Source organism: Salmo salar, chromosome 18, assembly GCF_965601325.2.
Source record: "Salmo salar chromosome 18, fSalSal1, whole genome shotgun sequence".
Classification (NCBI taxonomy): domain Eukaryota; kingdom Metazoa; phylum Chordata; class Actinopteri; order Salmoniformes; family Salmonidae; genus Salmo; species Salmo salar.
In genome coordinates, this window is record NC_138308.1 from 77,234,585 (window position 1) to 77,259,909 (window position 25,325).

A 25,325-nucleotide genomic window follows, 5' to 3' on the forward strand; every position below is an offset into this window, starting at 1 on the left:
AGCTCATGGTCCTCCTGGGGTCAGAAGTTGGAGGAACGTAGTCAGAGAAATGCTGATGAATGTCTTGCTCGAGCTGTGTATGCACCTGGTTCACCTCTGATGCTCACAGGCAATGTGTATTGGAAGAGATTTCTGAATGTTCTTCGCCCAGCATACACCCCTCCAACCAGACATGCTTTATCTACTCATTTGCTGGATGCAGAGTTCAACAGAGTTCAAGTGAAGGTCAAACAAATCATAAAGAAAGCAGACTGTATTGCGATCATCTCTGATGGGTGGTCAAATGTTACACGGGCAAGTAATAATTAACTACATCTCCACCCCTCAACCAGTATTCTACAAGAGCACAGACACAAGGGACAACATACACACCGGTCTCTACATTGCAGATGAGCTGTAGGCAGCTATCAATGACCTCGGACCACAGAAGGTATTAGCCCTGGAGACCGACAATGTTGCGAACATGAAGGCTGCTTGGTCTAAAGTGGAGTCCTACCCTCACATCACACCCATTAGCTGTGCTGCTCATGCATTGAATCTGCTCCTCAAGGACATCATGGCACCGAAAACAATGGATACACTCTACAAGAGAGCCAAGGAAATGGTTAGGTATGTGAAGGGTCATCAAGTTATAGCAGCAATCTACCTCACCAAGCAAAGTGAGAAGAATAAGAGCACCACATTGAAGCTGCCCAGCAACACCCGTTGGGGTGGTGTCATGTTTGACAGTCTCCTGGAGGGGACGGACTCTCTCCAAGAAATGGCCATATCACAGTCTGCTGATATGGACAACCCCATCAAGAGGATCCTCGTGGATGATGTATTTTGGGAGAGATTGGTAAGCAGCCTGAAACTCCTGAAACCTATAGCAGTAGCCATTGCACAGATTTGAGACCATGCCATCCTGTCTGATGTTCAGACTCTGCTTGCAGATGTAAGAGAAGAAATCCCTACTGCCCTGCCCACTTCACGGTTGCGCCAAGCAGAGGAAACTGCAGTTCTGAAATACATCAACAGCGTGAAGACTTCTGCCTGAAGCCCATACACGCCGCAGCGTACATGTTGGACCCCAAGTATGCTGGCAAGAGCATCCGGTCTGGTGCAGAGATCAACAAGGCCTATGGTGTCATCACTACTGCGTCTCGCCACCTTGGCCTGGATGAGGGCAAGGTTCTTGGCAGTCTGGCGACGTACACTTCCAAGCAAGGGCTTTGGGATGGAGATGCATATATGGCAGTCGTGCCAACATATCTCATCAGCCACCTGGTGGAAGGGACTTTGTGGATCTGAGGCTCTTTCCCCTGTTGCCTCCATCATCCTCCAAATCCCACCAACATCAGCCGCCTCAGAGCGCAACTGGTCCTTGTTTGGGAACACGCACACCAAAGCACGCAACAGGCTGACCAATGCAAGGGTTGAAAAATGCTTTTTGAGCCTGACAATGAGCCATCCTCAACAAGGTTGTAAAGTGACAGTGAAGATGAGTCCGAGTCTGATGTTCAAGTGTTGGACAGGGAGAAGATGGAAGCCTGAGAGGAAGACAACCAAAGCTTTAGTTTCTAGACTATCATTTTACAGATGTATGTTGAATACGTTTTTGGGAGATGCGATGGATCATTGGGCATCATTGTCCTGTTGTCCGGATCTCTGTTCTGTTGTCCGGACCTCTGGCAGTCTCTATGGGGGTGCCACTGAGTTCAATTCTCGGGCCGACTCTTTTCTCTGTATACGACTCTTTTCTCTCTATACATCAATGATGTTGCTCTTGCTGCTGGGGATTCTCTAATCCACCTCTACGCAGACGACACCATTCTGTATACTTCTGGCCCTTCTTTGGACACTGTGTTAACTAACCTCCAGACAAGCTTCAATGCCATGCAACTCTCCTTCCAGGGCCTCCAACTGCTCTTAAATGCAAGTAAAACTAAATGCATGCTCTTCAACCGATCGCTACCAGCACCTGCCCGCCCGTCCAGTATCACTACTCTGGACGGTTCTGACTTAGAATATGTGGACATATACAAATACCTAGGTGTCTGGTTAGACTGTAAACTCTCATTCCAGACTCCCATTAAGCATCTCCAATCCAAAATGTAAATCTAGAATTGACTTTCTATTTCGCAACAAAGCATTCTTCACTCATGCTGCCAAACATACCCTCCTAAAACTGACTATCCAACCGATCCTTGACTTCGGCAATGTCATTTACAAAATAGCCTCCAACACTACTCATCAAATTGGATGCAGTCTATCACAGTGCCATCCGGTTTGTCACCAAAGCCCCATATACTACCCACCACTGCGACTTGTATGCTCTCGTTGGCTGGCCCTCGCTTCATATGTCGCGAAACCCACTGGCTCTATGTCATCTAAGTATTTTCTAAGTAAAGCCCCACCTTATCTCAGCTCACTGGTCACCATAGCAGCACCCACCCGTAGCACGCGCTCCAGCAGGTATATTTCACTGGTCACCCCCAAAGCCAATTCCTCCTTTGGCCGCCTTCCAGTTCTCTGCTGCCAATGACTGTAATGAATTGCAAAAATCACTGAAGCTGGAGACCCATATCTCGCTCACTAACTTTAAGCACCAGCTGTCAGAGCAGCTCACAGATTACTGCACCTGTACATAGCCCATCTGTAAATAGCCCACCTCATCCCCATACTGTTATTTACAATTTTTGCTCCTTTGCACCCCAGTATCTCTACTTGCACATTCATCTTCTGCACATCTATCACTCTAGTCTCTATCACTCCAGTGTTTAATTGCTAAATTGTAATTATTTCGCCACTATGGCCTATTTATTGCCTTATCTCCCTTATCTTACCTCATTTGCACACACTGTATATAGACTTTTTTTCTATTGTGTTATTGACTGTATGTTTTGTTTATCCCATGTGTAACTCTGTTTGTGTCGCACTGCTTTGCTTTTTCTTGGCCAGGTCACAGTTGTAAATGAGAACTTGTTCTGAGCTAGCCTACCTGGTTAAATAAAGGTGAAATAAATGTTTTAATAAAAAATCATTCAATATTCCCTTTTGTTGTTCAGTGAAATCATCCCATGTGAAGAGTCAACTCATTTAATTAAAGTTAAATTCGTAACTAAATTGTTTTTTATTTCTATTGGAAGGATTTAATAATTTGCAATTGTCTACTTATGATAAGGTAAAAGGTTTGTTTCTGTCTCCATATGATATTGTAAATATATCCAATGTAAAAAACATCTACATTTAAATGGTATTAATATCAATTTGCATATATTCCCGTTAATTCCCACAGAAAGTTTCTACCTCTGAATATTCCGCCGACATGTGCAACCCTAGTCCTCACAGAGCGAGAAAGAAGAGGAGCGAGCAACCAAAATTATTCAGAGACGGTGAGAGAGAGAGAGCAGGGTAAGAAAAAGAAGGTAGGAGGGAAAGCAAGAAAGAGAGGGGTACCAAGAGGAGGTAAAGAAATAAGAGATTTGTGTATGTGAGAGAGACTAAACCAAGTTCGCTCACACAAGGCCAGCCTCCTCATGGTGACAATGCCTCCCCAGTGCCCACAACAATCTGGCCCTGTGCTAACTCACCCACAACAATCTGGCCCTGTGCTACCACTCACCCACAACAATCTGGCCCTGTGCTACCACTCACCCACAACAATCTGGCCCTGTGCTACCACTCACCCACAACAATCTGGCCCTGTGCTACCACTCACCCACAACAATCTGGCCCTGTGCTACCACTCACCCACAACAATCTGGCCCTGTGCTACCACTCACCCACAACAATCTGGCCCGGTGCTACCACTCACCCACAACAATCTGGCCACAACCGCTGCTTACAACACCCCAGAGTGGGCCTAGCAGACCGTACTACACACACAATGTTGCAAACACCGACATCCATACGCGCACACAACCTGTCTCAGGGTTTCCGTTAGCTGGTAATAGCCGGCTTTTGACCATAGAAAATAGGAAAGCCAGTAAAGAAAATTGGTGCAGACTAATTGTCCGGGAAAGGGGAAAAAAAAAAAAATCCCATTTGCGAAATAATGCTTTTTAGCGTATACATTGATGGAAATACATTTGGCTGGTCATGCTAATCGGTCTATAGGTTAATTTGCATAATTTTGTGGAATTAAATTGGCGAGTGTGTACAGTATAGTCGTTATGTACAGTACCAGTCAAAAGTTTGGACACCACCTCATTCAAGGGTTTCGCTTGATTTATTGTTTTCTACATTTTAGATTAAATAGAAGACATCAAAACTATGAAATAACACATGGAATCATGTCGTAACCAAAAAGTTGTTAATCAAATCAAAATGTATTTTATAATTGAGATTCTTCAAAGTAGCCACCCTTTGCCTTGGCAGCTTTGCACATGCTTGGCATTCTCTCAACCATCTTCATGAGGTAGTCAACTGGAATGCATTTCAATTTACAGGTGTGTCTTGTTAATTTGTGGAATTTCTTTCCTCCTTAATGCGTTTGAACCAATCAGTTGTGTTGTGACGAGGTAGGGGGGGTATACAGAGATGGTCTTTTACCAAATAGGGCTAAGTCCACATTATGGCAAGAGCAGCTCAAATAAGCAAAGAGAAATGACAGTCCATCATTGCTTTAAGACATGGTCAGTTTGAAAGTTTTTTGTAGTGCAGTCGCAAAAACCATCAAGCGCTATGATAAAACTGGCTCTCATGAGGACCGACACAGGAAAGGAAAATCTGGAGTTACCTCTGGTGCAGAGGATAAGTTCATTCAAGTTACCAGCCTCACAAATTACAGCCAAATAAGTGCTTCACAGAGTTCAATTAACAGACATATCTCAACATCAACTGTTCAGAGGAGACTGAGTGAATCAGGCCTTCATGGTCAAATTGCTTCAAAGAAACCACTACTAAAGCAAACCAATAGGAAGAATAGATTTGCTTGGGCCAAGAAACACGAGAAATGGACATTTAGACCGGTAGAAATCTGTCCTTTGGTCTGATGAGTCCAAATTTGAGAGATTTGGTTCCAACCGCCGTGTCTTTGTGAGACGCCGAGTAGGTAAACAGATGATCTCCACATGTGGTTCCCACCGTGATGCATGGAGGAGGTGGTGTGACGGTGACACTCAATTTTATTTTAAGTTCAAGGCACGCTTAACCTCTCTAGGGTATGTGGGATGAAATCGTCCCACCTACTCAACAGCCAGTGGAATCCCATGGCGCGATATTCAAATACCTTAGAAATGCTATTACTTCAATTTCTCAAACATATGACTATTTTACACCATTTTAAAGACAAGACTCTCGTTAATCTAACCACACTGTCCGATTTCAGAAAGGCTTATAAACGAAAGCAAAACATTAGATTATGTCAGCAGAGTACCCAGCCAGAAATAATCAGACACCCATTTTTCAAGCTAGCATATTATGTCACATAAACCCAAACCACAGCTAAATGCAGCACTAACCTTTGATGATCTTCATCAGATGACACTCCTAGGACATTATGTTATACATTACATGCATGTTTTGTTCAATCAAGTTCATATTTATATCAAAAACCAGCTTTTTACATTAGCATGTGACGTTCAGAACTAGCATACCCACCGCAAACTTCCGGTGAATTTACTAAATTACTCACGATAAACGTTCACAAAAACATAATTATTTTAGAATTTTAGATACAGAACTCCTTTATGCAATCGCTATTTTAAAGCACATTTTGCAATATTCTGAGTAGATGGCTCGCCATCACGGGCTAGCTATTTTGACACCCACCAAGTTTGGCACTCACCAAACTCAGATTAACTATAAGAAAAATTGGATTACCTTTGCTGTTCTTTGTCAGAATGCACTCCCAGGACTTCTACTTCAATAACAAATGTTGGTTTGGTTCAAAATAATCCATAGTTATGTTCAAATATCCTCTGTTTTGTTCGTGCGTTCAAGACACTATCCGAAGGGTGACGCGCCCGGCGTGTTTCGTGACAAAAAATTTCAAAATATTCCATTACCGTACTTCGAAACATGTCAACCGCTGTTTAAAATCTATTTTTATGCGATTTTTCTCGTAAAAAAGCGATAATATTCCGACCGGGAAATCCTGTTTTCGTTCAAAGACTAAAAATCTAAAATTGATTGTCCCAGAGTCTGTTTTGGAATAGCTATTTCTTTCTCGACAAGCTGACCAATAGAATAGGTGATGGGGATAGTAGATTTACATAGGCTATTGCAGGGGTCTCCAACCTTTTTGATCATGAGAGCTGCTTTAAAAAAAAATAAACGTCGCAAGCTACAATTTTTATTTATAGCTTTCAAGTACGCACCTTTTCTTCTCTCCCCTGCAACTCTTCCCCGGGTCCTTAGTGCACTGTTTTCAATATACTGTACCTGGTAAAATAATGGTTAATAAACTCTAGAGGTCCCTATAAAATCAGCCCCCCCCCCCAATTCTGTTTGATATTTTCCAAAATGTGTTTCATTTTTCCTGTTTTTAGATTTTTTTTTGGTTTCACTTGCAAAATTACAATAGTTCATAGAGAAACAAGGAAATTGGATGTTCTGAGTCCATGTCAATGCTTATATCTGAAGACACTTTAAAAAAAATAAAAAAAAACGAACAAATGTAGATTTTGCGTGTAATTCCCCTTTAATTGCACATCTGGCCCTTTTTAATTGCACATCTAGCAGGTGAGGAATGTGCCCTTCTAGCGATGGTTCTGTACTGACTAATGCTCATTTCATGTCAAAGTTTGCAAATAACAAATAATAGATACGAATAATATACTTATGATATACTTCTGCCAGGTAAGCCTGCTTTGCAGTTAACATTTCATTGAGAAGGCTTTGGGGAAAGTATTTCTGTCAACCCACAAGATGGCTAGGCCTATCGCATCAACTGGCTACAGACTGAGTGATAGACAAACCTGTGCACCACACAGACAGGCGGGGGAAATTAATTGGCAGATATTGTTAGATTTAGCTTTTTTTTTAGCCAATAGTGGCTAACCAGGGGTGAGATGTTGCTGGGATCTTGCGTGTGTCTGATACTTCTGAGATTTGTTTGACAGTTTGCGGTGGAAATTGCATGTAGGCTACTTTCAGAATTGTTTGGCGAGCTACTCATAGATGGGGTGCCCAGTAGTTCACGATGGACCTGATCCTAGTCTGGGCAGTCAGTTAAGTGTCTCCTCGACACAGTCCTCGTGTCCAGCCCAGGTCCTAAGTACTGCGGTAATAACATGGTAGACGGATAGAAATTATACAGCAGATGCTACCTGTCCACTAAGAGTGAAGAGGTGGATGTGGAGGGAAAGAAGGGTCTGAAGTTATAGAAGTCTTGAGAAACAATGGCTTGTTCATGAGTTTGTTTAGTTGTAGGGAGTTTGGTGTGTGTGTGTGTTTATCTCCATTGTGGTTTGGGTAATGATGGTGAGTCATTGGAAAACAAGCAATAACGCAGCAGTGTCCTCTTGTTGTTCTTTGCGTCTGTCTCCTGTGTATGAGTTTACAGTGTGTATTTGTCTCTGTTTGTTACTCTTGGCCTAATCACAACCGCATCTGTTCTTTTTCTTCTGTCTGTCTTCAGGGTGGTGAAGGAAGAGATCTCGGATGAAAGTGCTAAGCTCCCCTGCTTCAACGGACGTGTGGTGTCCTGGGTAAGAACAGAGTTGGGAGAGGTAGACTGTACACCATTGTCTTGGACCTGTAAAAGACCAGCAGGAGAAGGGGAGCCAGAGGGGGGAATTCCTGAATCGCTTGAAACTATTTTTCCAGGACTGAGTTGTAAAAGTCCCGTTCCCAAGTCGAAGCAATATGGCTGAAATGGTCCTAGCAGCTCAAATATATTATACGTAATTGAGCTTTGAACCTGAAGCAGAGCCAGAGATGTAGCCTACAAACTCTGGCAAACTCATTCTGGGATTGAGAGCTTAAACGGGCACCGTGTTGGCGTCAAAAGTTCCAAACCATTACATTATCTTCTAAGAATGCGAATTAGAATGTTATTGTCATGGAACTCTTGGTGCCAACATGGCCGACTTTTCTTTAATGACCTCTGTAGCTATGGCCTTGCTTTTACTAGTAGAACCGTTACAAGAACCCACTATCTGTGATCGTAACACTGAAGAAACAAAGGATTTCTTACATCCTCAAATTTCCCCGCTTATGATTACCCTACCCTAAAGAAGGTTATTACTTTGAGTCCTCCAGACAAAACATTGGGACTTGTCCAGGGTAGGGGGGTTTGGGAGGAATGCATCTGCTAAGTGCATAAGGAGGAGGAGGAGGACAAGAAAGAAGGGAGAGGGATTGAAAGGGGTTGGCCAAATAGAGGAGACCATAAGGATGGATACATGATAGGATGGTGGAGGGATGATCCCAGAGGGACGAGTGCTCTATAGTCAAACAGCCATTAGAGGAGAGGGAGGAAAGTTTTTAAAGGAAGGGGGGCAAATTGTTCTCTGTCACTTGGGGCAGGGATATTAAATCAAAACCACAAACCGGTTCTCAAGGTTAAGTTCAAGACAGAACATTTGAATGCATGTAGTTTGTTCAAGTCCCTCCTTTTCATACAACAGAAATGTATAGAAAACCAGAATCTGTGGTGATAGTTAAGGTAGTTGGTATGTTTGTTAGCACCCCCCTAGGCGTGTGTGTAGGTGTATGCTAGGTCTGTAGAGATTAGGTAATAGAACACCAGTGGCCAAATTGCATGGGTGTTTCCTTTTACCTTGCAACCATCCATGGAGGAGTGTGTGTAACTGTGATGTTTGTGTGTCTGTCTGTTTTCGTTCTCTCAAGCACTCTGGGTATATAATGGAGGGAGACAGGCTAAGTGCCGGGTTAGTGTCTGTTGGCCCCTGAGATTTTCCTCTGAATGGAGTAAAGATGTGTTTGTCAAAGCAATTGACATCTCTTAGCCCCATATTTTTTTTCTCCCTCCCTATCCCTTTCTTTTAACCCCATATTTATTTTCTCTCCCCCTCTTCAACCTATTTCCTCCGTCTCGTATGCTCTCCTCTGCTTCTTACTTAATTCCTCCTCTTTCGCCCTCATCCTCCTTTTTTTCCCTCCTCCATCCTCACTATCATCCACTTTCAATTCCTTGTCCCTCTATCAATCTCTCCACTATTCTCCTCTCCTCCTCAGTTGGTATCATCAGACACCCCAGCAGCAGCAGAGCTGGTATCACCAGTCCTTCCTCCGCCCCCAGCAGAAGTACGGCCCCTGCCCTCACCCCCTCCTCCTCCCCTCCCACCCCCACCTGTCGAGAGGACCGGGGGCATCGGTGACTCCAGACCCCCATCATTCCAGTACTTACACACAGACACCCTCTTCCACAATCACATTAATCACAGTGTCCTAGTCTCACTGTGCTGCATCCCTTACACTGTATCTAGTGTATTCAACTCCAGCCATCATGTTACCTACTGTTAAATACAACTGCCCATTTCAACATGATCATAGCCTGTGCTGCCCATTGACTCTTAAGCACCTGTCTAGAATATCATAGTACACAGCAAACCTGGGTTCAAATCATGTTTAAAATCATTAGCTACACTAGATTCAGTATGCCTGGCACAATGGGACCAATGGAATGGCCCTAAAAGTACAAACACGCCCATCTAGCACTGTTATTGAAAATGTAAATTTCAAATACTGTTTGAACCCTGTTGTGATATACAGTACCAGTCTACTAGGCTTGATCCATTGTTTCCTAATCATACACATTGTAGGGTGTCCAATCAGAAATGCATTTTTTTAACCAATTGGTAAAATAATATGTTAATTGTATAGATGCACCTCTAAGGAAACCAATGGTCAAAACTCATGTCTATCATAATCCGTTCAAAATCTATTGGAGTTTTAACCCATGTAGAATGTTTAAGGGGAATAATTCAACGGCCAGAGAAAAAAATCTGGAAAATAGCATAGCGTTAGCTAGGCTGGATGCTGTGTGAGAACTGACAGTCTCAACTTTTGAACTCATTTTTCTTTTCGAATCTGGAGGACATAAAACATTATCGAGGTAAGCTGGATATCGATTTTGAGACATGACATGTAGTGTTTTCATATTTCGGTATACGCTTTTCAAATGAATGAGGTGCGCTTGTTTTTGTGAGAAATCTCGTCAGTGAAATGTCAACGGAGCGCTGAGCGTTTTTATCTACAAAGCATTATACATTTAATTCAGCTTGTGTTAATTTAGCTTTTTGCCACCTGCTGAAACAACTTTGCAGACGACCACCACAAAATGTAAAGTCCTCAAAAGTCACTGTGAGAAAGCGGCGCTTCTGTCAACAGAGCTCGGTGCGTAATATCGGATGTATTAGGTTATGAAATCCGACTTTTTGGATATTGTTATGTTAGAAAGACCCCCCACTGAACGATTCAGAACATAAAGAATCATATTTGTCTTGGTCAAATCTGTTTTAATAACGTAAGGAAGTGACTTCATCACCAAAGCGCATTTTCTCCCACCCTGGGCAGAGTGGGTGTACACCATTGTATGCTAGCTATCTGTCCTCCGGTCCTAATTTGATCTGGCTTGTAGCCTATTTGATTAGAGGTTATGTGTGCTGCTATTTGTGGTTTATTAGGTAATGTATGTAACAGAGCCGACATACAATACCATCTCTCGTTCACCCGTAGAATTAGAATGAGTAGAATGGACAAAGTATTTCTATGTTTTCCCTACTTTTACCCTCTCCTCTCCCTATTCAGTCCCAATGCAGCAGACAGTGTGGAGAACCTGGATGACCAGTCGGAAACAGAGTCCGTGGTGTCTTTTCGGAGAGAACGACCCAGACACAGGGAGGCCATGGATCAGCGTGGTGAGCACTCTGCACAGGATGAAACAGCACTGGGTTGTGTTCAGTAGGGCACACGTAGGAAAAAATGGACAATGACAATGAGCGTTTCCAATTGGCCAATGTCAAGCTTCCCGTTTTCAAAATGTTTTCTCCCATTTCGGGCCTGCTGAACACAACTCTTGTTCTAGTGGTAAAAACAATTGACATTGACAACATTACTAAGCATGAGAGCTATAGTAAAGCCTCTCTTTCTCTCGCCCTCTCTCCTCACTCTGTGTCTCTCTCTCTGCGGTGCCTCAGGGCCGAGGATGAACGGCCAGAGCGGCATGGAGCGCCACCTAGCGGGCTATGAGAGCGCTACCACTGTGATGAGCAGCGAGCTGGACACCACCAGCTTCTGTGACTCCGAGGAGGACGACACCATCAGCCGATTCAGCGGCTCCACGGAGCAGAGCACGGCATCCAGGCTGCTCAAACGCCACCGCAGACGCAGGAAACAGCGCCCCCCGAGGCTAGAAAGGGTATTGCACATATACTTTTTTTTTTTTTTTACTTAAAACATTGCAAGTCAGAAATGGCCCATTCTGCGTTGGAATATATTGTAGTTTTACTGTGTTTATCCCATGTCTTGTCTCAGGCGTCGTCGTTCAGCAGTGTGACAGACTCCACCATGTCTCTGAACATCATTACCGTCACACTCAACATGGGTCAGTAACATCACTGTTCCCTTCTAATGTCTCTCTGTTGTTTTTACCTCTTCCATCTGTTTCTCTGACCTTCTCTTTGACTGTCATGCTTCTTCACGTTATTTTATACCTCGAACCTAACGTCTACCTAACCAGTACTCTGCCCCATCCGTTTTGTAAAAAAAACTCTTTCTTGAAATGGCCGAGAAATCCTAGCCTGGTGAAATCAGCCTGGTCTTGCAATAGCTCACATTCTGTGACGTGAAGTGAAACGCGAGTTCAGCGACCAGGCTATAGAAATCCACCATTTAAGGAATAAGGGTGTCTTTTTGGACAAAGCCTAATCTCCCAATCTCTTTGTCTCCCCCCCTGTAGAGAAGTACAACTTCCTGGGTATCAGCATCGTGGGGCAGAGCAACGAGAGGGGCGACGGGGGCATCTACATCGGCTCCATCATGAAGGGAGGGGCGGTGGCAGCAGACGGACGCATCGAACCCGGGGACATGCTGCTACAGGTGCGGGGTCACCCAGGGCACTACAGGATCACACTAGATGGCCATGATGCTGCTGGTGCCATTTGTTCCTGACTTAAGATTGAACCATTAATGTTTAATGACTCTGCCTTTCTCATCAAGGTGAACGACATCAACTTTGAGAACATGAGCAACGATGACGCTGTCCGTGTGCTGAGGGAGATCGTACACAAACCAGGGTCAGTGGCTGACATGAATACGTTCTCATTGACATTCCCAACCAGTTGTTCTCAGTGTGAAATGTCTGGTCAGTTGACGATGATGATGATGGTGGTGATGACCTGTCTCTCTCTCTCTCAGACCCATCATCCTGACAGTGGCCAAGTGCTGGGACCCGTCACCTCAGGGCTACTTCACACTCCCTCGCAGTGAGTAGTAAGCTGGACGCCTCGTCTCTACCGTGGAGATAGATGGAAGACAGATTTATATAGTGGCGCCATCAATACATTATCCACTGAAATGTCAATAAATTATGTTTCAAATGAATAAATTAGACATTTTGCCCCCCCCCCTTCTGTAGATGAGCCGATCCGGCCAATAGACCCAGCAGTGTGGGTGAACCACTCGGTGGCCCTGACAGGGGCCTACCCCCCCTACACCGCCAGCTCCGCTCTCAGCACCATCACCTCTTCCTCCTCCGTCACTGAGACTGAACGTCAGTACCCTTCTTTTTCTCTTTCTATCTCTCTTTCAGTCTCTCTATTTTAGAATTCTCTCTTTTCAACTTTGCCTACTCTCACGCTCCGTTCAACTCCTCCATTCACTCTTTCTCCTTGGCCCCCGTCTGCTGTCTCTTACTTCATCTGTTTGTCTTCTGTTTCTTTTGTCTCTGCCCTCCTCCCTCTCTGCCATCTTTTTTTTTATTGTGGTCTATCCATCCCTTTTTCGTGTGCCAGGCGTTTTAAACTCGGCCAATGCACAGGAAGCACCGGCCACATCTGTCTTTCTCTTCTGGTCTTCATTGTTTTATGTGGTCAATGATGGCTGTCTACCTCCCTCTGTTTTCATCCCTTCCTTTCTCTCTCCTCCTCTATCCCCCTACCTCTCTCTCTCCCTCCCTACAACCCCCACCCTTTCTTTTTTTTACATCTCCATGTCTTTATTTCTCTCTCCTCGTCTCTCTCTCTCTCTCCCTCCTTTTCTTTCTCTTACCCCTTCTTCTGTCTCTCCAGGTTTTGATGACTTTAACCTGTCCCTCCACTCTGACATGGCGTCGGTGGCTAAGGCCATGGCGTCCCCGGAGTCTGGCCTGGAGGTCAGAGACAGGATGTGGCTCAAGATCACCATCCCCAACGCCTTCCTGGGTGAGAGAGAGTGTGAACACTGAGGGCCAATAGTGACGCTGTGGATGGGGGGGTCGAACTGATGGAACACACCTCCTGTTTTTCTCCTTTTTTTCATCCCTGTGTGTGTGTCCAGGTTCTGACGTGGTGGAGTGGCTTTACCACCACATCGAGGGCTTCCAGGACCGCCGCGAGGCCCGGAAGTACGCCAGTAACCTGCTGAAGGCCGGCTTCATCCGCCACACGGTCAACAAGATCACCTTCTCAGAGCAGTGTTACTACATCTTCGGAGACTTCAGCGACTGCGAGAACTGTGAGTACTTATGGGGGGGGGGGGGGGGGCGTTTGTACAGGGAAAAACCTTAACAGTTTTAATTCCTTTGATTTTTATTGGAAAAAAAGGTATTTGTGGAAAGGTTGACGCTTATACACTCCCATCTGTATGTATTTGGGCAGTGCAGCTAAAATGTAACATTATGAGAGAGAGTACAGAATGTCACTTTATTTGAGGGTGTTTTCATACCAGTTTTACGGTTTTAGAAGTAAAAGCATTTTATATATCTAGTCGTCCCGTCCCCCTCAAGTCGAGAATCTATTAATCTACTCACTTCGAAACAAAATGACTCCAGTCACCATTCAGTAACTATAGGGCAAAATGCAACCAAAACAAACTGCAAATGCATCCAACGTTTTTAGTCACAAGCTTGATGTAGTCATTGCGTGCTAAGAATATGGGACCAAATACTGTTTGACTACTTTAATACACTACAAGTGAATTTGTCCAAACACTTATGAGTTCTTCAAACGGGGGGACCAGATACTTAAAGTGCTTTAATTTCTAAACGGTAAAAGATGTGTACGAAAATCCTCTCAAAATAAAAGGTGGCTTCATATGAAACATTTTGATTTCAAATCCGAAATGCTGGAGTATAGAGCCAAATTAAAAATGTTAGCTTCACTGTCCAAGAACATTCGGTGAAGAGTGTACAGTATCTCCTCAGTAGATGTACCTACAATTACAGCTTATTCAAACCCTTTGGCCAAACGAGTTCTATAACCAGTTTAACTTGACCTCTCTCCTTTTCTCCCCTCCCTCTCTACTCTCTTCTTCCTCCCTCCTTCCCTCTTTCCCCCCAAGACATGGCCAACCTGTCCCTGAACGACAACGACGGCTCCAGTGGGGCCTCTGACCAAGACACCCTGGCCCCCCTTCCCCTCCCGGGGGTCACGCCCTGGCCCCTGCTACACTCCTTCCCCTCCTTCCAGTACCCCCACCCTCACCCCTACTCCAGTCAACCCCCACCCTACCACGAGCTGTCCAGCTACAGCTTCGCCCCAGGCAGCACGGGCACAGCCAGCCAGCACAGCGAAGGTAAGCCCAAAGGGAAGGGAGGGATCGACAGAGCGAGGGGCGGTAAAGAGAAAGAGAGACAGAGGGGAGGTAGGAAAAGAGGGTCGGGGAGGGTGTCACATTTGGTGGCTAATTTCCAAATTGTGACTGCATTGAGAGTTTTAAGCTGTTTGAACTTGTTCTATTCTCTCCTGACCCGTTCTAACCAGTTCCGACCTGTTTTTGTCCCCCTAGGGAGTCGGAGCAGTGGATCTACAAAGAGTGAGGGTGGCGAGAGGCGGCGGGGAATTAAGGGAGGTCCTGGCAGCACGGTGGGGGGAGGAGGAGGAGAGAAGTCCCCCTCTGGAGGGGAAGGGGAGGGCTCGGGCAGCGGCAGCGAATCGGAATACTCTGTCCGCAGCAGCCTGAGGCGTGGCCACAGCTCGGCCACGCCCAGCGAACACAGCCACACATCCCAGCGCTCGCATCATCACCGCATGCCCCCCCACATGTCGCCCTACCCCCCCGGGATGCCCATGCCCTACAACCCTATGATGGTGATGATGGTGCCCCAACATCCACACATGGGACACCCAAACATGGGACACCTCCACCAGCACCATCCCTCGGTCCCCATGCACCCAGGCTTGGGCCCCTCCGCTGTCCCTGGAGGACCACCCGGGGCCCCCCCAACCCGTGACCTGGGCTCTGTGCCCCCTGAGCTGACCGCCTCGCGCCAGTCCTTCCACCTAGCAATGGGCAACCCCAGCGAGTTCTTTGTGGATGTCATGTAGTGTGTGTGTGTGTGTGTGTGTGCTTGTGAGGTGAGTGACCATTTGTGTGAGGTCTAGGAGTATTCCACTCTCTGGATGACTGACTGTTCTAGTCTGGTGGTAATTAACTTGTGGTCTGATTAGGCCCTAGTAGATTGGTGTCGCTCATTTCTAGTCTGGTAAAAACTGGGTTCAACAGTGAGTCAGACGAATTTTGGCACAGTACCGTAAAAGACGTGAAATGCATAACGTCTGGTTTCCCTCTTAAATATACTGGCATATTTTCAAGTCTGGTTGTTTTCCCTCCTAACCGTTTAGCTAGACAGACCTACAATCAAGAGGTCAGATCTAGGAGCAGCGCCTCCCCCCACAACGTTCCACATATCTTATGACTCCAAAACATGTCGCTGGACTCCATATCAGATAAGCCGCAACTCTTGTTTGATTTCAAGCATGTATATTGGTTTAGTTCTGCCTCTCACACACCGTCTGTGAAGCTGTTGTGTGTTTTCTAACTGATTTACCTTTTAGCATCGTGTTTGTTTTTCCTACCTGGGACTGACTGACTGGCTGGGTGTGAGGAACAGTAGTGGTCTTTCATTGAATTGACCGAAGTAACATATTAACGGGCCAAATGAAGAGTCGTCGCCAAGTGTCCTGAGGACTAGAACAGTAGAGGGCGCCACTTGCTCTTATTTTCTATAGGGAAGAAGACATTTGAAAAGGTGGAATTTATCATGTTTTTTCATTGATTTATAAACATGGTGGGACGTTAAGTAAAGCATCCTATTTTGTATGAATTTGTGTGCCAACTAGTTTTAAATGCAATCGTACAGAATGGTTAATGTTAAGGTACAGGCCAACTTCTGTCTAGTATTCAGAGGATAGATACCTCAAATGACAAGAATGGGTGCCATGTATTGTTACACTGTCTAGGATTATGTGGTATAGGAAATGGTACTTGGAGGAAGAAGAGGGCACACCGAAAATGGTACTTTTGGGATTGAATCATGAGTTTTCTCTCTTAAATAACTGTGATCCCTCTCCTCATATTTTGTATGTTACTGAAGCACGTAAGCGTCCATTTTGTACGAGTGAAAATATATATTATATTGATGATGATGATAATCTCGTTTAACCCAGAACAAAATGCAGATATCTGTCCACAAGAGATGAGGATGTATAACCGAACCATAAAGGTGCTAAATGAAGTCAATAGTTTCAAAGTATAGCAGTGTCACATTGGGGTGTCATTTTTGTTTGATTTCATTATTGTCACTTTTGTTTCTGTATTTGAGAATAAATGTGTAATAGACTGAAATCCAAAGACAATTGTTTTTTCTCTTGTATATGTAAATGGATTTTATAGAGATTTATTAACACACTTTCCAGCACAGTAGATGGAAAAATGTCATGCATTTTCTTTGAATAAGTTATATTTTGTTGACTTCCATGTTTCTCATGCTGCAGAATTCTGTTGACAGATGGAGAATGGCGTTCAATTGCGGCCTGAATTCGGGGCGTTCCTGCATGTGGGCTTTCCTGCATTTGCAGGAACCTCTCTTTTATACTTCTATTGGTCCACATGCAGGAATGCCCTGAATTGTGGGCAGCAATCTTTTGTGTTGAGGCACAGACCTGGGGAAAGGTACCAAAGAAAATCTGCAGCATTGAAGGTCCCCAAGAATACCGCGGCCTCCATCATTCTTAAATGGAAGAAGTTTAGAGCTGGCCACCTGGCCAAACTGAGCAATCGGGGAGAAGGGCTTTGGTCAGGGAGATGACCAAGAACCCAATGGTCACTCTGACAGAGCACCACAGTTCCTCGGTGGAGATGGGATAACCTTCCAGAAGGACAACCATATCTGCAGCACTCCACCAATCAGGCCTTAGTGGAAGAGTGGCTAGACGGAAGCCACTCCTCAGTAAAAGGCACATGACAGCCCACTTCGAGTTTGCCAAAAGGCACCTAAAGGACTCTCAGAACATGAGAAACAAGATTTTCTGGTCTGATGAAACCAAGATTGAACTCTGGCCTGAATGCCAAGCGTCACGTCTGGAGGAAACCTGGCACCATCCCTACAGTGAAGCATGGTAGTGGCAGCATCATGCTGTGGGGATGTTTTTCAGTGGCAGGGACTGGAAGACTAGTCAGGATCGAGGGAAAGATGAACGGAGTAAAGTACAGAGAGATCCTTGATGAAAACCTGCTCCAGAGCGCTCAGGACCTCAGACTGGGGCGAAGGTTCACCTTCAAACAGGACAACGACCCTAAGCACACAGCCAAGACAGCGCAGGAGTGGCTTCTGGACAAGTCCTTGAGTGACCCAGCCAGAGTCCGGACTTGAACACGATCAAACATCTCTGGAGAGACCTGAAAATAGCTGTGCAGCGACGCTCCCCATCCAACCTGACAGATCTTGCGAGGATCTACAGAGAAGAATGGGAGAAACTCATGTTGCTTGTAGCGTCAGAGCCAAGAAGTCTTGAGGCTGTAATTGCTGCCAAAGGTGCTTCAACAAAGTACTGAGTAAATTACCTTTATTTAACTAGGAAAGTCAGATAAGATCAAATTCTTATTAACAATTACGGCCTACACCGGCTGAACCCGGACTAATTGTGCACCGCCCTATGGAACTCCCAATCACGGCCGGTTGTGATACAGCCTGGATTCAAACCAGGGTGTCTGTAGTGACGCCTCTAGCACTGAGATGCAGTGCCTTAGACCGCTGCACCACTCAGGAGCCCAAAGGGTCAGAATACTTATGTAAGTGTGATATTTCAGTATTATTTTTATCAATTAGCAAAAATTTCGACAAACCTGTTTTCGCTTCGTCATTATGGGATATTGCGTGTAAATTGATGAAGAAAAAACACTATTTAAACACTATTTTTAGAATAAGTGGTCTGAATACTTTCTGAATGCACTGTGTGTGTGTGTGACAGTTGAAGTTTGAAGTTTACATACACTTAGGTTGGAGTCATTAACTCGTTTTTCAACCACTCCACAAATTTCTTGTTAAACTGTCGTTTTTTGAAGTTGGTTAGAACATGTACTTTGTGCATGACACAAGTAATTTTTCAACAATTGTTTACAGACAGATTATTTCACTTATAATTCACTGTATCACAATTCCAGTGGGTCAGAAGTTTACATACACTAAGTTGACTGTGCCTTTAAACAGCTTAGAAAATTCCAGAAAATGTCATGGCTTTAGCAGCTTCTGATAGGCTAATTGACATAATTTGAGTCAATTGGAGGTGTACCTGTGGATGTATTTCAAGGCCTACCTTAAAACTCAGTGCCTCTGCTTGACATCATGAGAAAATCAAAAGAAATCAGCCAAGACCTCAGAAAATACATTTTGGACCTCCACAAGTCTGGTTCATCCTTGGGAGCAATTTCCAAACGCCTGAAGATACCACGTTCATCTGTACAAACAATCGTACGCAAGTATAAACACCATGGGACCACGCAGCCGTCATACTGCTCAGGGAGGAGACGCGTTCTGTCTCCTAGAGATGAACGTCCTTTGGTGCGAAAATGCAAATCAATCCCAGAACAACTGCAAAGGACCTTGTGAAGATGCTGGAGGAAACCGGTACAAAGGTATCCACAGTAAAACGAGTCCTATATCGACATAACCTGAAAGGCCGCTCAGCAAGGAAGAAGCCACTGCTCCAAAACCGCCATAAAAAAGCCAGACTACGGTTTGCAACTGCACATGGGGACAAAGATTGTACTTTTTGGAGAAATGTCCTCTGGTCTGATGAAACAAAAATGGCCATAAAGATCATTACGTTTGGAGGAAAAAGGGGGAGGCTGCAAGCCAAAGAACACCATCCCAACCATGAAGCACGGAGGTGGCAGCACCGTTGTGGGGGTGCTTTGATGCAGGAGGGACTGGTGCTCTTCACAAAATAGATGGCGTCATGAGGAAGGAAAATGATGTGGATATATTGAAACAATATCTGAAGACATCAGTCAGGAAGTTAAAGCTTGTCCTCCATGCAGATGATTCTGCACTGTTGGTTTCACACAAAGACAAAATGTGGTTGAGAAAGTCCTCCGTGCTGAACTTCTGAATGTCAGTAAATGGCTATATGACAAGTCCCATCTTATGTGTACAAAGTGAAACTGAGGAAATCCCCTGAATTTAAGTTGGGAGTATGTGACATAGGGATCACAGCAAAAGACACATTTAATTATCTTGAATGTGTGCTAGATAACCATCAGACAGGGGAGAACATGGTTCAAAACGTTCTCTCCAAAGGGAACCATACAACTTGGTTTCTGGCTCAAACCTCAACATTTCTGTGTAAGAATACAGTGGTGGCATTGGCAGGGGCTATTGTCAGTGCCACTTTCACTATGCGTTCTCATCCTGGTATAATAGTGCACCTAAGATGATTAAAAAACAACTGCAGACATCTCAGGATTATTTATGCAAACTTCTAGCACGTACTCATCTTGATCGTTCCCACTTTGAAAGCCAGAGATGGCTCAAAGTGGAGAAGCGAGTCTCTCAGATGAAATTGTGTCTTGTACATCAGATTGTACATAGTATGGTCCCAGGTACCTCTGTAACTACTTTAACTTGGTCCAAGATACCCCTAACTATTCCACTAGAAGGAGTGACAGTGACATTCTTTTTAGATTTAATATTGGTATGGGGGAAAGAAACCCTTTTGTACTCAGCTGGCATTCTTTGGAATAGTCTTCCAAAGATTTTGAAATGTATAACCTCCATAGGCAGTTTCAAGTTCTCAATGGAAAAAATGCAAAATGGTGGCATTTCTCAAAAGTGAGTCGTAAGACTACAGTACGTGGGTGAGAAGAAAATGCCCGGGATAGATACGGTCTGCCTTTTGGTGTCTATTATGTATTATATTGTGATTGTCTTGTATATACAGTGGATATAAAGTCTACACCCCCCTGTTAAAATGCCAGGTTTTTGTGATGTAAAAGAATGAGACAAAGATAAATCATGTCAGAACTTTTTCTACTGTTAATGTGCCCTATAATGTGAACAATTCAACTGAAAAACAAACTGAAATCGTCGAGGGGAAAAATTAAAAAATAAAAACCTTACAATAACCTGGTTGCATAAGTGTGCACACCCTCTTATAACTGGGGATGTGGCTGTGTTCAGAATTAACCAATCACATTCAAACTCATGTTAAATAGAAGTCATTACACACCTGCCATCATTTAAAGTGACTCTGATTAATCACAAATAAAGTTCACTAGTTCTAGTAGGATTTTTCTGACATTTTCTTAGTTGCATCTCAGAGCAAAAGCCATGGTCCGCAGAGAGCTTCCAAAGCATCAGAAGGATCTCATTGTTGAAAGGTATCAGTCAGGAGAAGGGTACAAAAGAATTTCCAAAGCATTACATATACCATGGAACACAGTGAAGACAGTCATCATCAAGTGGAGAAAATATGGCACCACAATTTTGGACGTCCCTCCAAAATTTATGAAAAGACGAGAAGAAAACTGGTCAGGGAGGCTTCCAAGAGGCCTACAGCAACATTAAAGGAACTGCAGGAATTTCTGGCAAGTACTGGCTGTGTGCTACATGTGACAACAATCTCCTCGTATTCTTCATATGAATGGGCTATGGGGTAGGGTGGCAAGACGGAAGCCTTTTCTTACAATGAAAAACATCCAAGCCCGGCTGAAGTTTGTAAAAACAAACATCAAGTCCCCCAAAAGCACGTGGGGAAAATGTGTTATGGTCTGATGAAACCAAGGTTGAACTTTTTGTCCATTATTCCAAAAGGTGCTGTAATAAAATCAAAAGGTGCTTCAGCAAAGTATTAGTTTAAGGGTGTGCACACTTATGCAACCAGGTTGAGTTTTTTTTTTTTTTCCCCTCAAAGATTTCAGTTTGTTTTTCAATTGAATTGTTCACGTTATAGGTCACATTAAAGGTGGAAAAAGTTCTCACATGATTTCTTTGTCTCATTATTTTATCACAAACCTGCCATTTTAACAGGGGTATGTAGACTTTTTAAATCCACTGTATTAGGCATTGCTTGTTCTTTATATGTATTAGGGGTATGTGAGACAAGGAAGATGTACCTGTCCAGAGTTATTTATCCAATTCCGAGGCGAATATTGAAGATATTGGAAGAACTGTCCAAGTTTACTTTTCATCAGCCAACAAGATGAGTAGGCCTCACGAACAGAAAAAGCACTAGCCTATGTCAATCTACTATCCCCCATAGTACAAAAGTTTGTGAGAAATAAATATTCCAAACATAGTCTGGGACAGTTGTGGGATGCGATAGATCCCAAATGAATACAAAACTAGCATCAAAAAAATACTTTATGTAAAGAAGCTGATGCAACAGATCAGAACGTTTAGCTTAAAATGTTGCAATGCACACACGGCAGTAGGCCATAAGCGTGAATGTTCCATTAGCGGGAAAACACCATTCTCAAAGCAAATTTGATTAATGTGTGTAATGCTTTTATTATAAAGGTAGATTTTCATGGTGAAAATGATCTTCCCCAAACTTAAAACTCGCTGCGTTTGTATTCCAGTTAGGCTCTACATGGATTAATGTGCTTAATTTCAAGAAGTTATTTGGCCACTTTAGTTGTCATACAAACCTTATCAAAACATATGGGCTAGGCTACATGAGGTGTGCGACTATGATTTGAAAAAGTCACAAAAAAAGGCATGCGCTGTTTCTTGCCTTAAGTTGGGCATCATTCACAAGTGATAGGCTAATATTGTCACCCATCAGACTATTCTTGATTTAATCTTGTCTTTACATATATTATTTATATGTGTGAAATTTGTTTTGATTTAGAATGGACCATTTTCATGCACCTGTCTCAAAACAGGGGCAGCGGGAAAAAATACATGTCATCTATGCACTTAAATAGCAAATGGAGGACGCTTTTCCCCGTGGTTCATTTTCATGCCAGCCATGTACGCTAAACTCCTGTTGTAAAGAGAAGCAATGTGCTTAATATTAGGAAGCTGAGAAATAAATATAGTAGGCCTAACCTATAGAAAGTTGATGGGATCTTTGTATTTTTATTAGTTCCATCACTCTGTTTTCTCCCAAAATTGCATAGCCTATAGAAATGTTGCAGTGTGGTAGGCTACTAATGACCATCAGCAGAATCAGAGCTTGGAGAAGCCTAATTACCGTGACCAAACTGTCACGTGGAATTTGACTGCTGTCATGACTAGTGACCACCGGTGTGACGGTAATATGGTCACCGTAACAGCCCTACGACCAACCAGCCTCACAACTCAACTGGCCTCAACTGCAGACCACGTGTAACCACGCCAGCCCACGATCGTCACATCCAGCATCTTCACCTGTGGGATTGTCTGAGTCCAGCCACCCAGACAGCTGATGAAACAGTGGGTTTTCATAACTGAAGCATTTCTGCACAAACTGTCAGAAACCGTCTCAGGGAAGCTCATCTGCATGCTCATTGTCCTCACCAGGTTCTTGACCTGACCGCAGGTTGGTGTCGTAACCGACTTCAGTGGGCAAATGCTCACCTTCGATGGCCACTGGCACGCTGGAGAAGTGTGCTCTTGACGAATTAATCCCCGTTTCAATTGTACAAGGCAGAGCGATTTGCTGATGTCAATGTTGGGAACAGAGTGCCACATGGTGGGGTTATGATATGAGCAGGCAGGCATAAGCTACGGACAACGAACACAATTGCATTGTATCAATAGCAATTTGAATGCACAGAGATCCCATGGCAAGATCCTGAGGCTTATTGTTGTGCCATTCATCAGCCGCCATCACCTCATGTTTCAGCATGATAACCCACAGCGCCATGTCGCAAGGATCTGTCCACAATTCCTGGAAGCTGAAAATGTCCCAGTTTTCCATGGCCTGCATACTCACCAGATATGTCACCCATTGAGCATGCTTGGGATGCTCTGGATCGACGTGTACGACAGCGTGTTTCAGTTCCCGCCAATATTCAGCAACTTCGCACAGCCATTGAAGAGGACTGGGGCAACATTCCACAGGCCATAATCAACAGCCTGATCAACTCTATGCAAAGGAGATATGCGGCGCTGCATGAGGCAAATGGTGGTCACACCAGATACTGACTGGTTTTCTGATCCACGCCCCTACATTTTTTAAAAGATATCTGTGACCACCAGATGCATATCTGTATTCCCAGTCATGTGAAGTCTATAGATTAGTGCCAAATTTATTTATTTAAATTGACTGATTTCCTTGCATGAACCTTAACTCACTAAAATCTTTGAAGTTGTTGCATGTTGCGATTTTATATTTTTGTTCAGTGTAGTTTGGGATTGGAGCCCACCCATGTTGGTAATGACAATAGGTAACCCACACTTGGCATGACGCCACGTGGTGAGATGGGATTCTCTCTAGGTGCCTAGTATTTTATATTTGCTTCACTCTACTGCTGCCTTTTATTTCGCCACACTTGTTTCCCCTGGTAGTAGGTGGGGGGAATTTCCCCATCATGCATTGTACTGGCACCTGTTTTTGCAGTGCCATATCCTGTGGAAGCTTCAGGGTGCAGCAAAATCAACAAGTCATTTTGCACTATACGCATTTCTAACAAATCTTACAGATTCACAATAAAGAATAAAGTCATCTGATTAAAAGGAGGACATGGAATATACAAATAAATATCATAGAATAGTTGCTAGATAATGTTGTAGCTAACTAATAATACACAGTATAGCCTAACAGATTATTTAAACAAATGTATGCACATGCTATTTCATAGCTATCACCACAGTCACCACAAATGTAGAGTGAGTTATTTAGCTACTTCTAGCCCCCGTCTCAGCTCTCCTATTTGTGGTTGGTTGTATTTTTGCAAGGCAAGCCATCAGCTCACAGCTCGTGGGTTGTAGTTGCAGCTCACCGTGAGACCTAGAATCTTTGGTTAAGGCCTCGAATCTACCTTTTGCTTCCTCCATTTGCTAAATGCCCTGCCCCGAAAAAATGTCAAAACAAGTCCCAGTATTGAGGTTATTTGAAGCTGGTGTCTCAAGATGTAATGTTTCTTATTGTTTATATTCCTCTCTCTCTGACAAAGCTAGACTGAGTACGAGCTTCCTCCATTCATGACAACTAACTATTTGTGCCTTCACTCAAATTCTATATTTTTGAAATTTGCATTTCCTTATGGGCACCAAAACATGTAAGTCTGAGAAGAATGATGACAAGGAAAAACGACTAACTTACTGTACGTTGAGGTTATTATACTTTACATTATTATACTTTGAGTATTTGAGGTTTTAAAAGCCAGATCCCTCTGCTCATATGGACCTGTATGTCTAAATCCACAACTATGGAACCGTCCAAGAGAAGGTGGTCACAGAGGTCAGAGGAACCACTCGCACACACACACACACACACACACACACACACACACACACACACACACACACACACACACACACACACACACACACATTATGTGCTTCCTTTAATTTTGTAGGTCTCTTTTTATAGTCCATGGCCTACACGATCTGTGGGAACATGGACAGTTGGTTCCTTGGAAGTTGTGGGAACGTACATTTTTGGTTTCCCAATGGTTCTGGGGAAAAAAGTTTCCTGACCGGTAAAACAATGTTTTTTAAATGTTCTGAGAATGGCAGTGAAAATTTTGCCTGTTCTCAGAACTTACATTTTTAGGTTGCAGGGAGGTTCTGGGAATGTTTTACCGTGGTTCCCTGAAAGTTTTCCTGGGAGGTTTTATTAATGTTCTGAGAACTGAAATTATAGATTATTTGAAGGTAATTAAATAATGTTCTGAGAACATGTTTCAATAAGACTTTTATTAACACTGCCAGCTTAGTTTGGGTTAAATGTGTTGAACTCCAAGCACAGAGAAGACACTTGGAAATGAATTTGCTTAGGCATTAATTATGCAAACATTATTGTGGC

General features: G+C 43.8%; 1 protein-coding gene across 1 annotated transcript in view; it reads left to right on the forward strand.

Moving 5' to 3' along the window:
* LOC106577635 (segment polarity protein dishevelled homolog DVL-2) overlaps positions 1-16,716 on the forward strand; it is a 28,017-nt gene extending 11,301 nt beyond the window's left edge. The window contains exons 3-15 of the mRNA XM_082965155.1: positions 7,565-7,634; positions 9,127-9,290; positions 10,702-10,811; positions 11,091-11,311; positions 11,428-11,497; positions 11,852-11,991; positions 12,112-12,188; positions 12,310-12,377; positions 12,530-12,664; positions 13,182-13,313; positions 13,429-13,605; positions 14,431-14,664; positions 14,878-16,716. Coding sequence (XP_082821281.1) covers positions 7,565-7,634; positions 9,127-9,290; positions 10,702-10,811; positions 11,091-11,311; positions 11,428-11,497; positions 11,852-11,991; positions 12,112-12,188; positions 12,310-12,377; positions 12,530-12,664; positions 13,182-13,313; positions 13,429-13,605; positions 14,431-14,664; positions 14,878-15,416 — 2,137 coding nt within the window. The 3' untranslated portion in view covers positions 15,417-16,716. The remainder of the gene's footprint in view (positions 1-7,564; positions 7,635-9,126; positions 9,291-10,701; positions 10,812-11,090; positions 11,312-11,427; positions 11,498-11,851; positions 11,992-12,111; positions 12,189-12,309; positions 12,378-12,529; positions 12,665-13,181; positions 13,314-13,428; positions 13,606-14,430; positions 14,665-14,877) is intronic.
* The last annotated feature ends 8,609 nt before the right edge of the window (positions 16,717-25,325 follow it).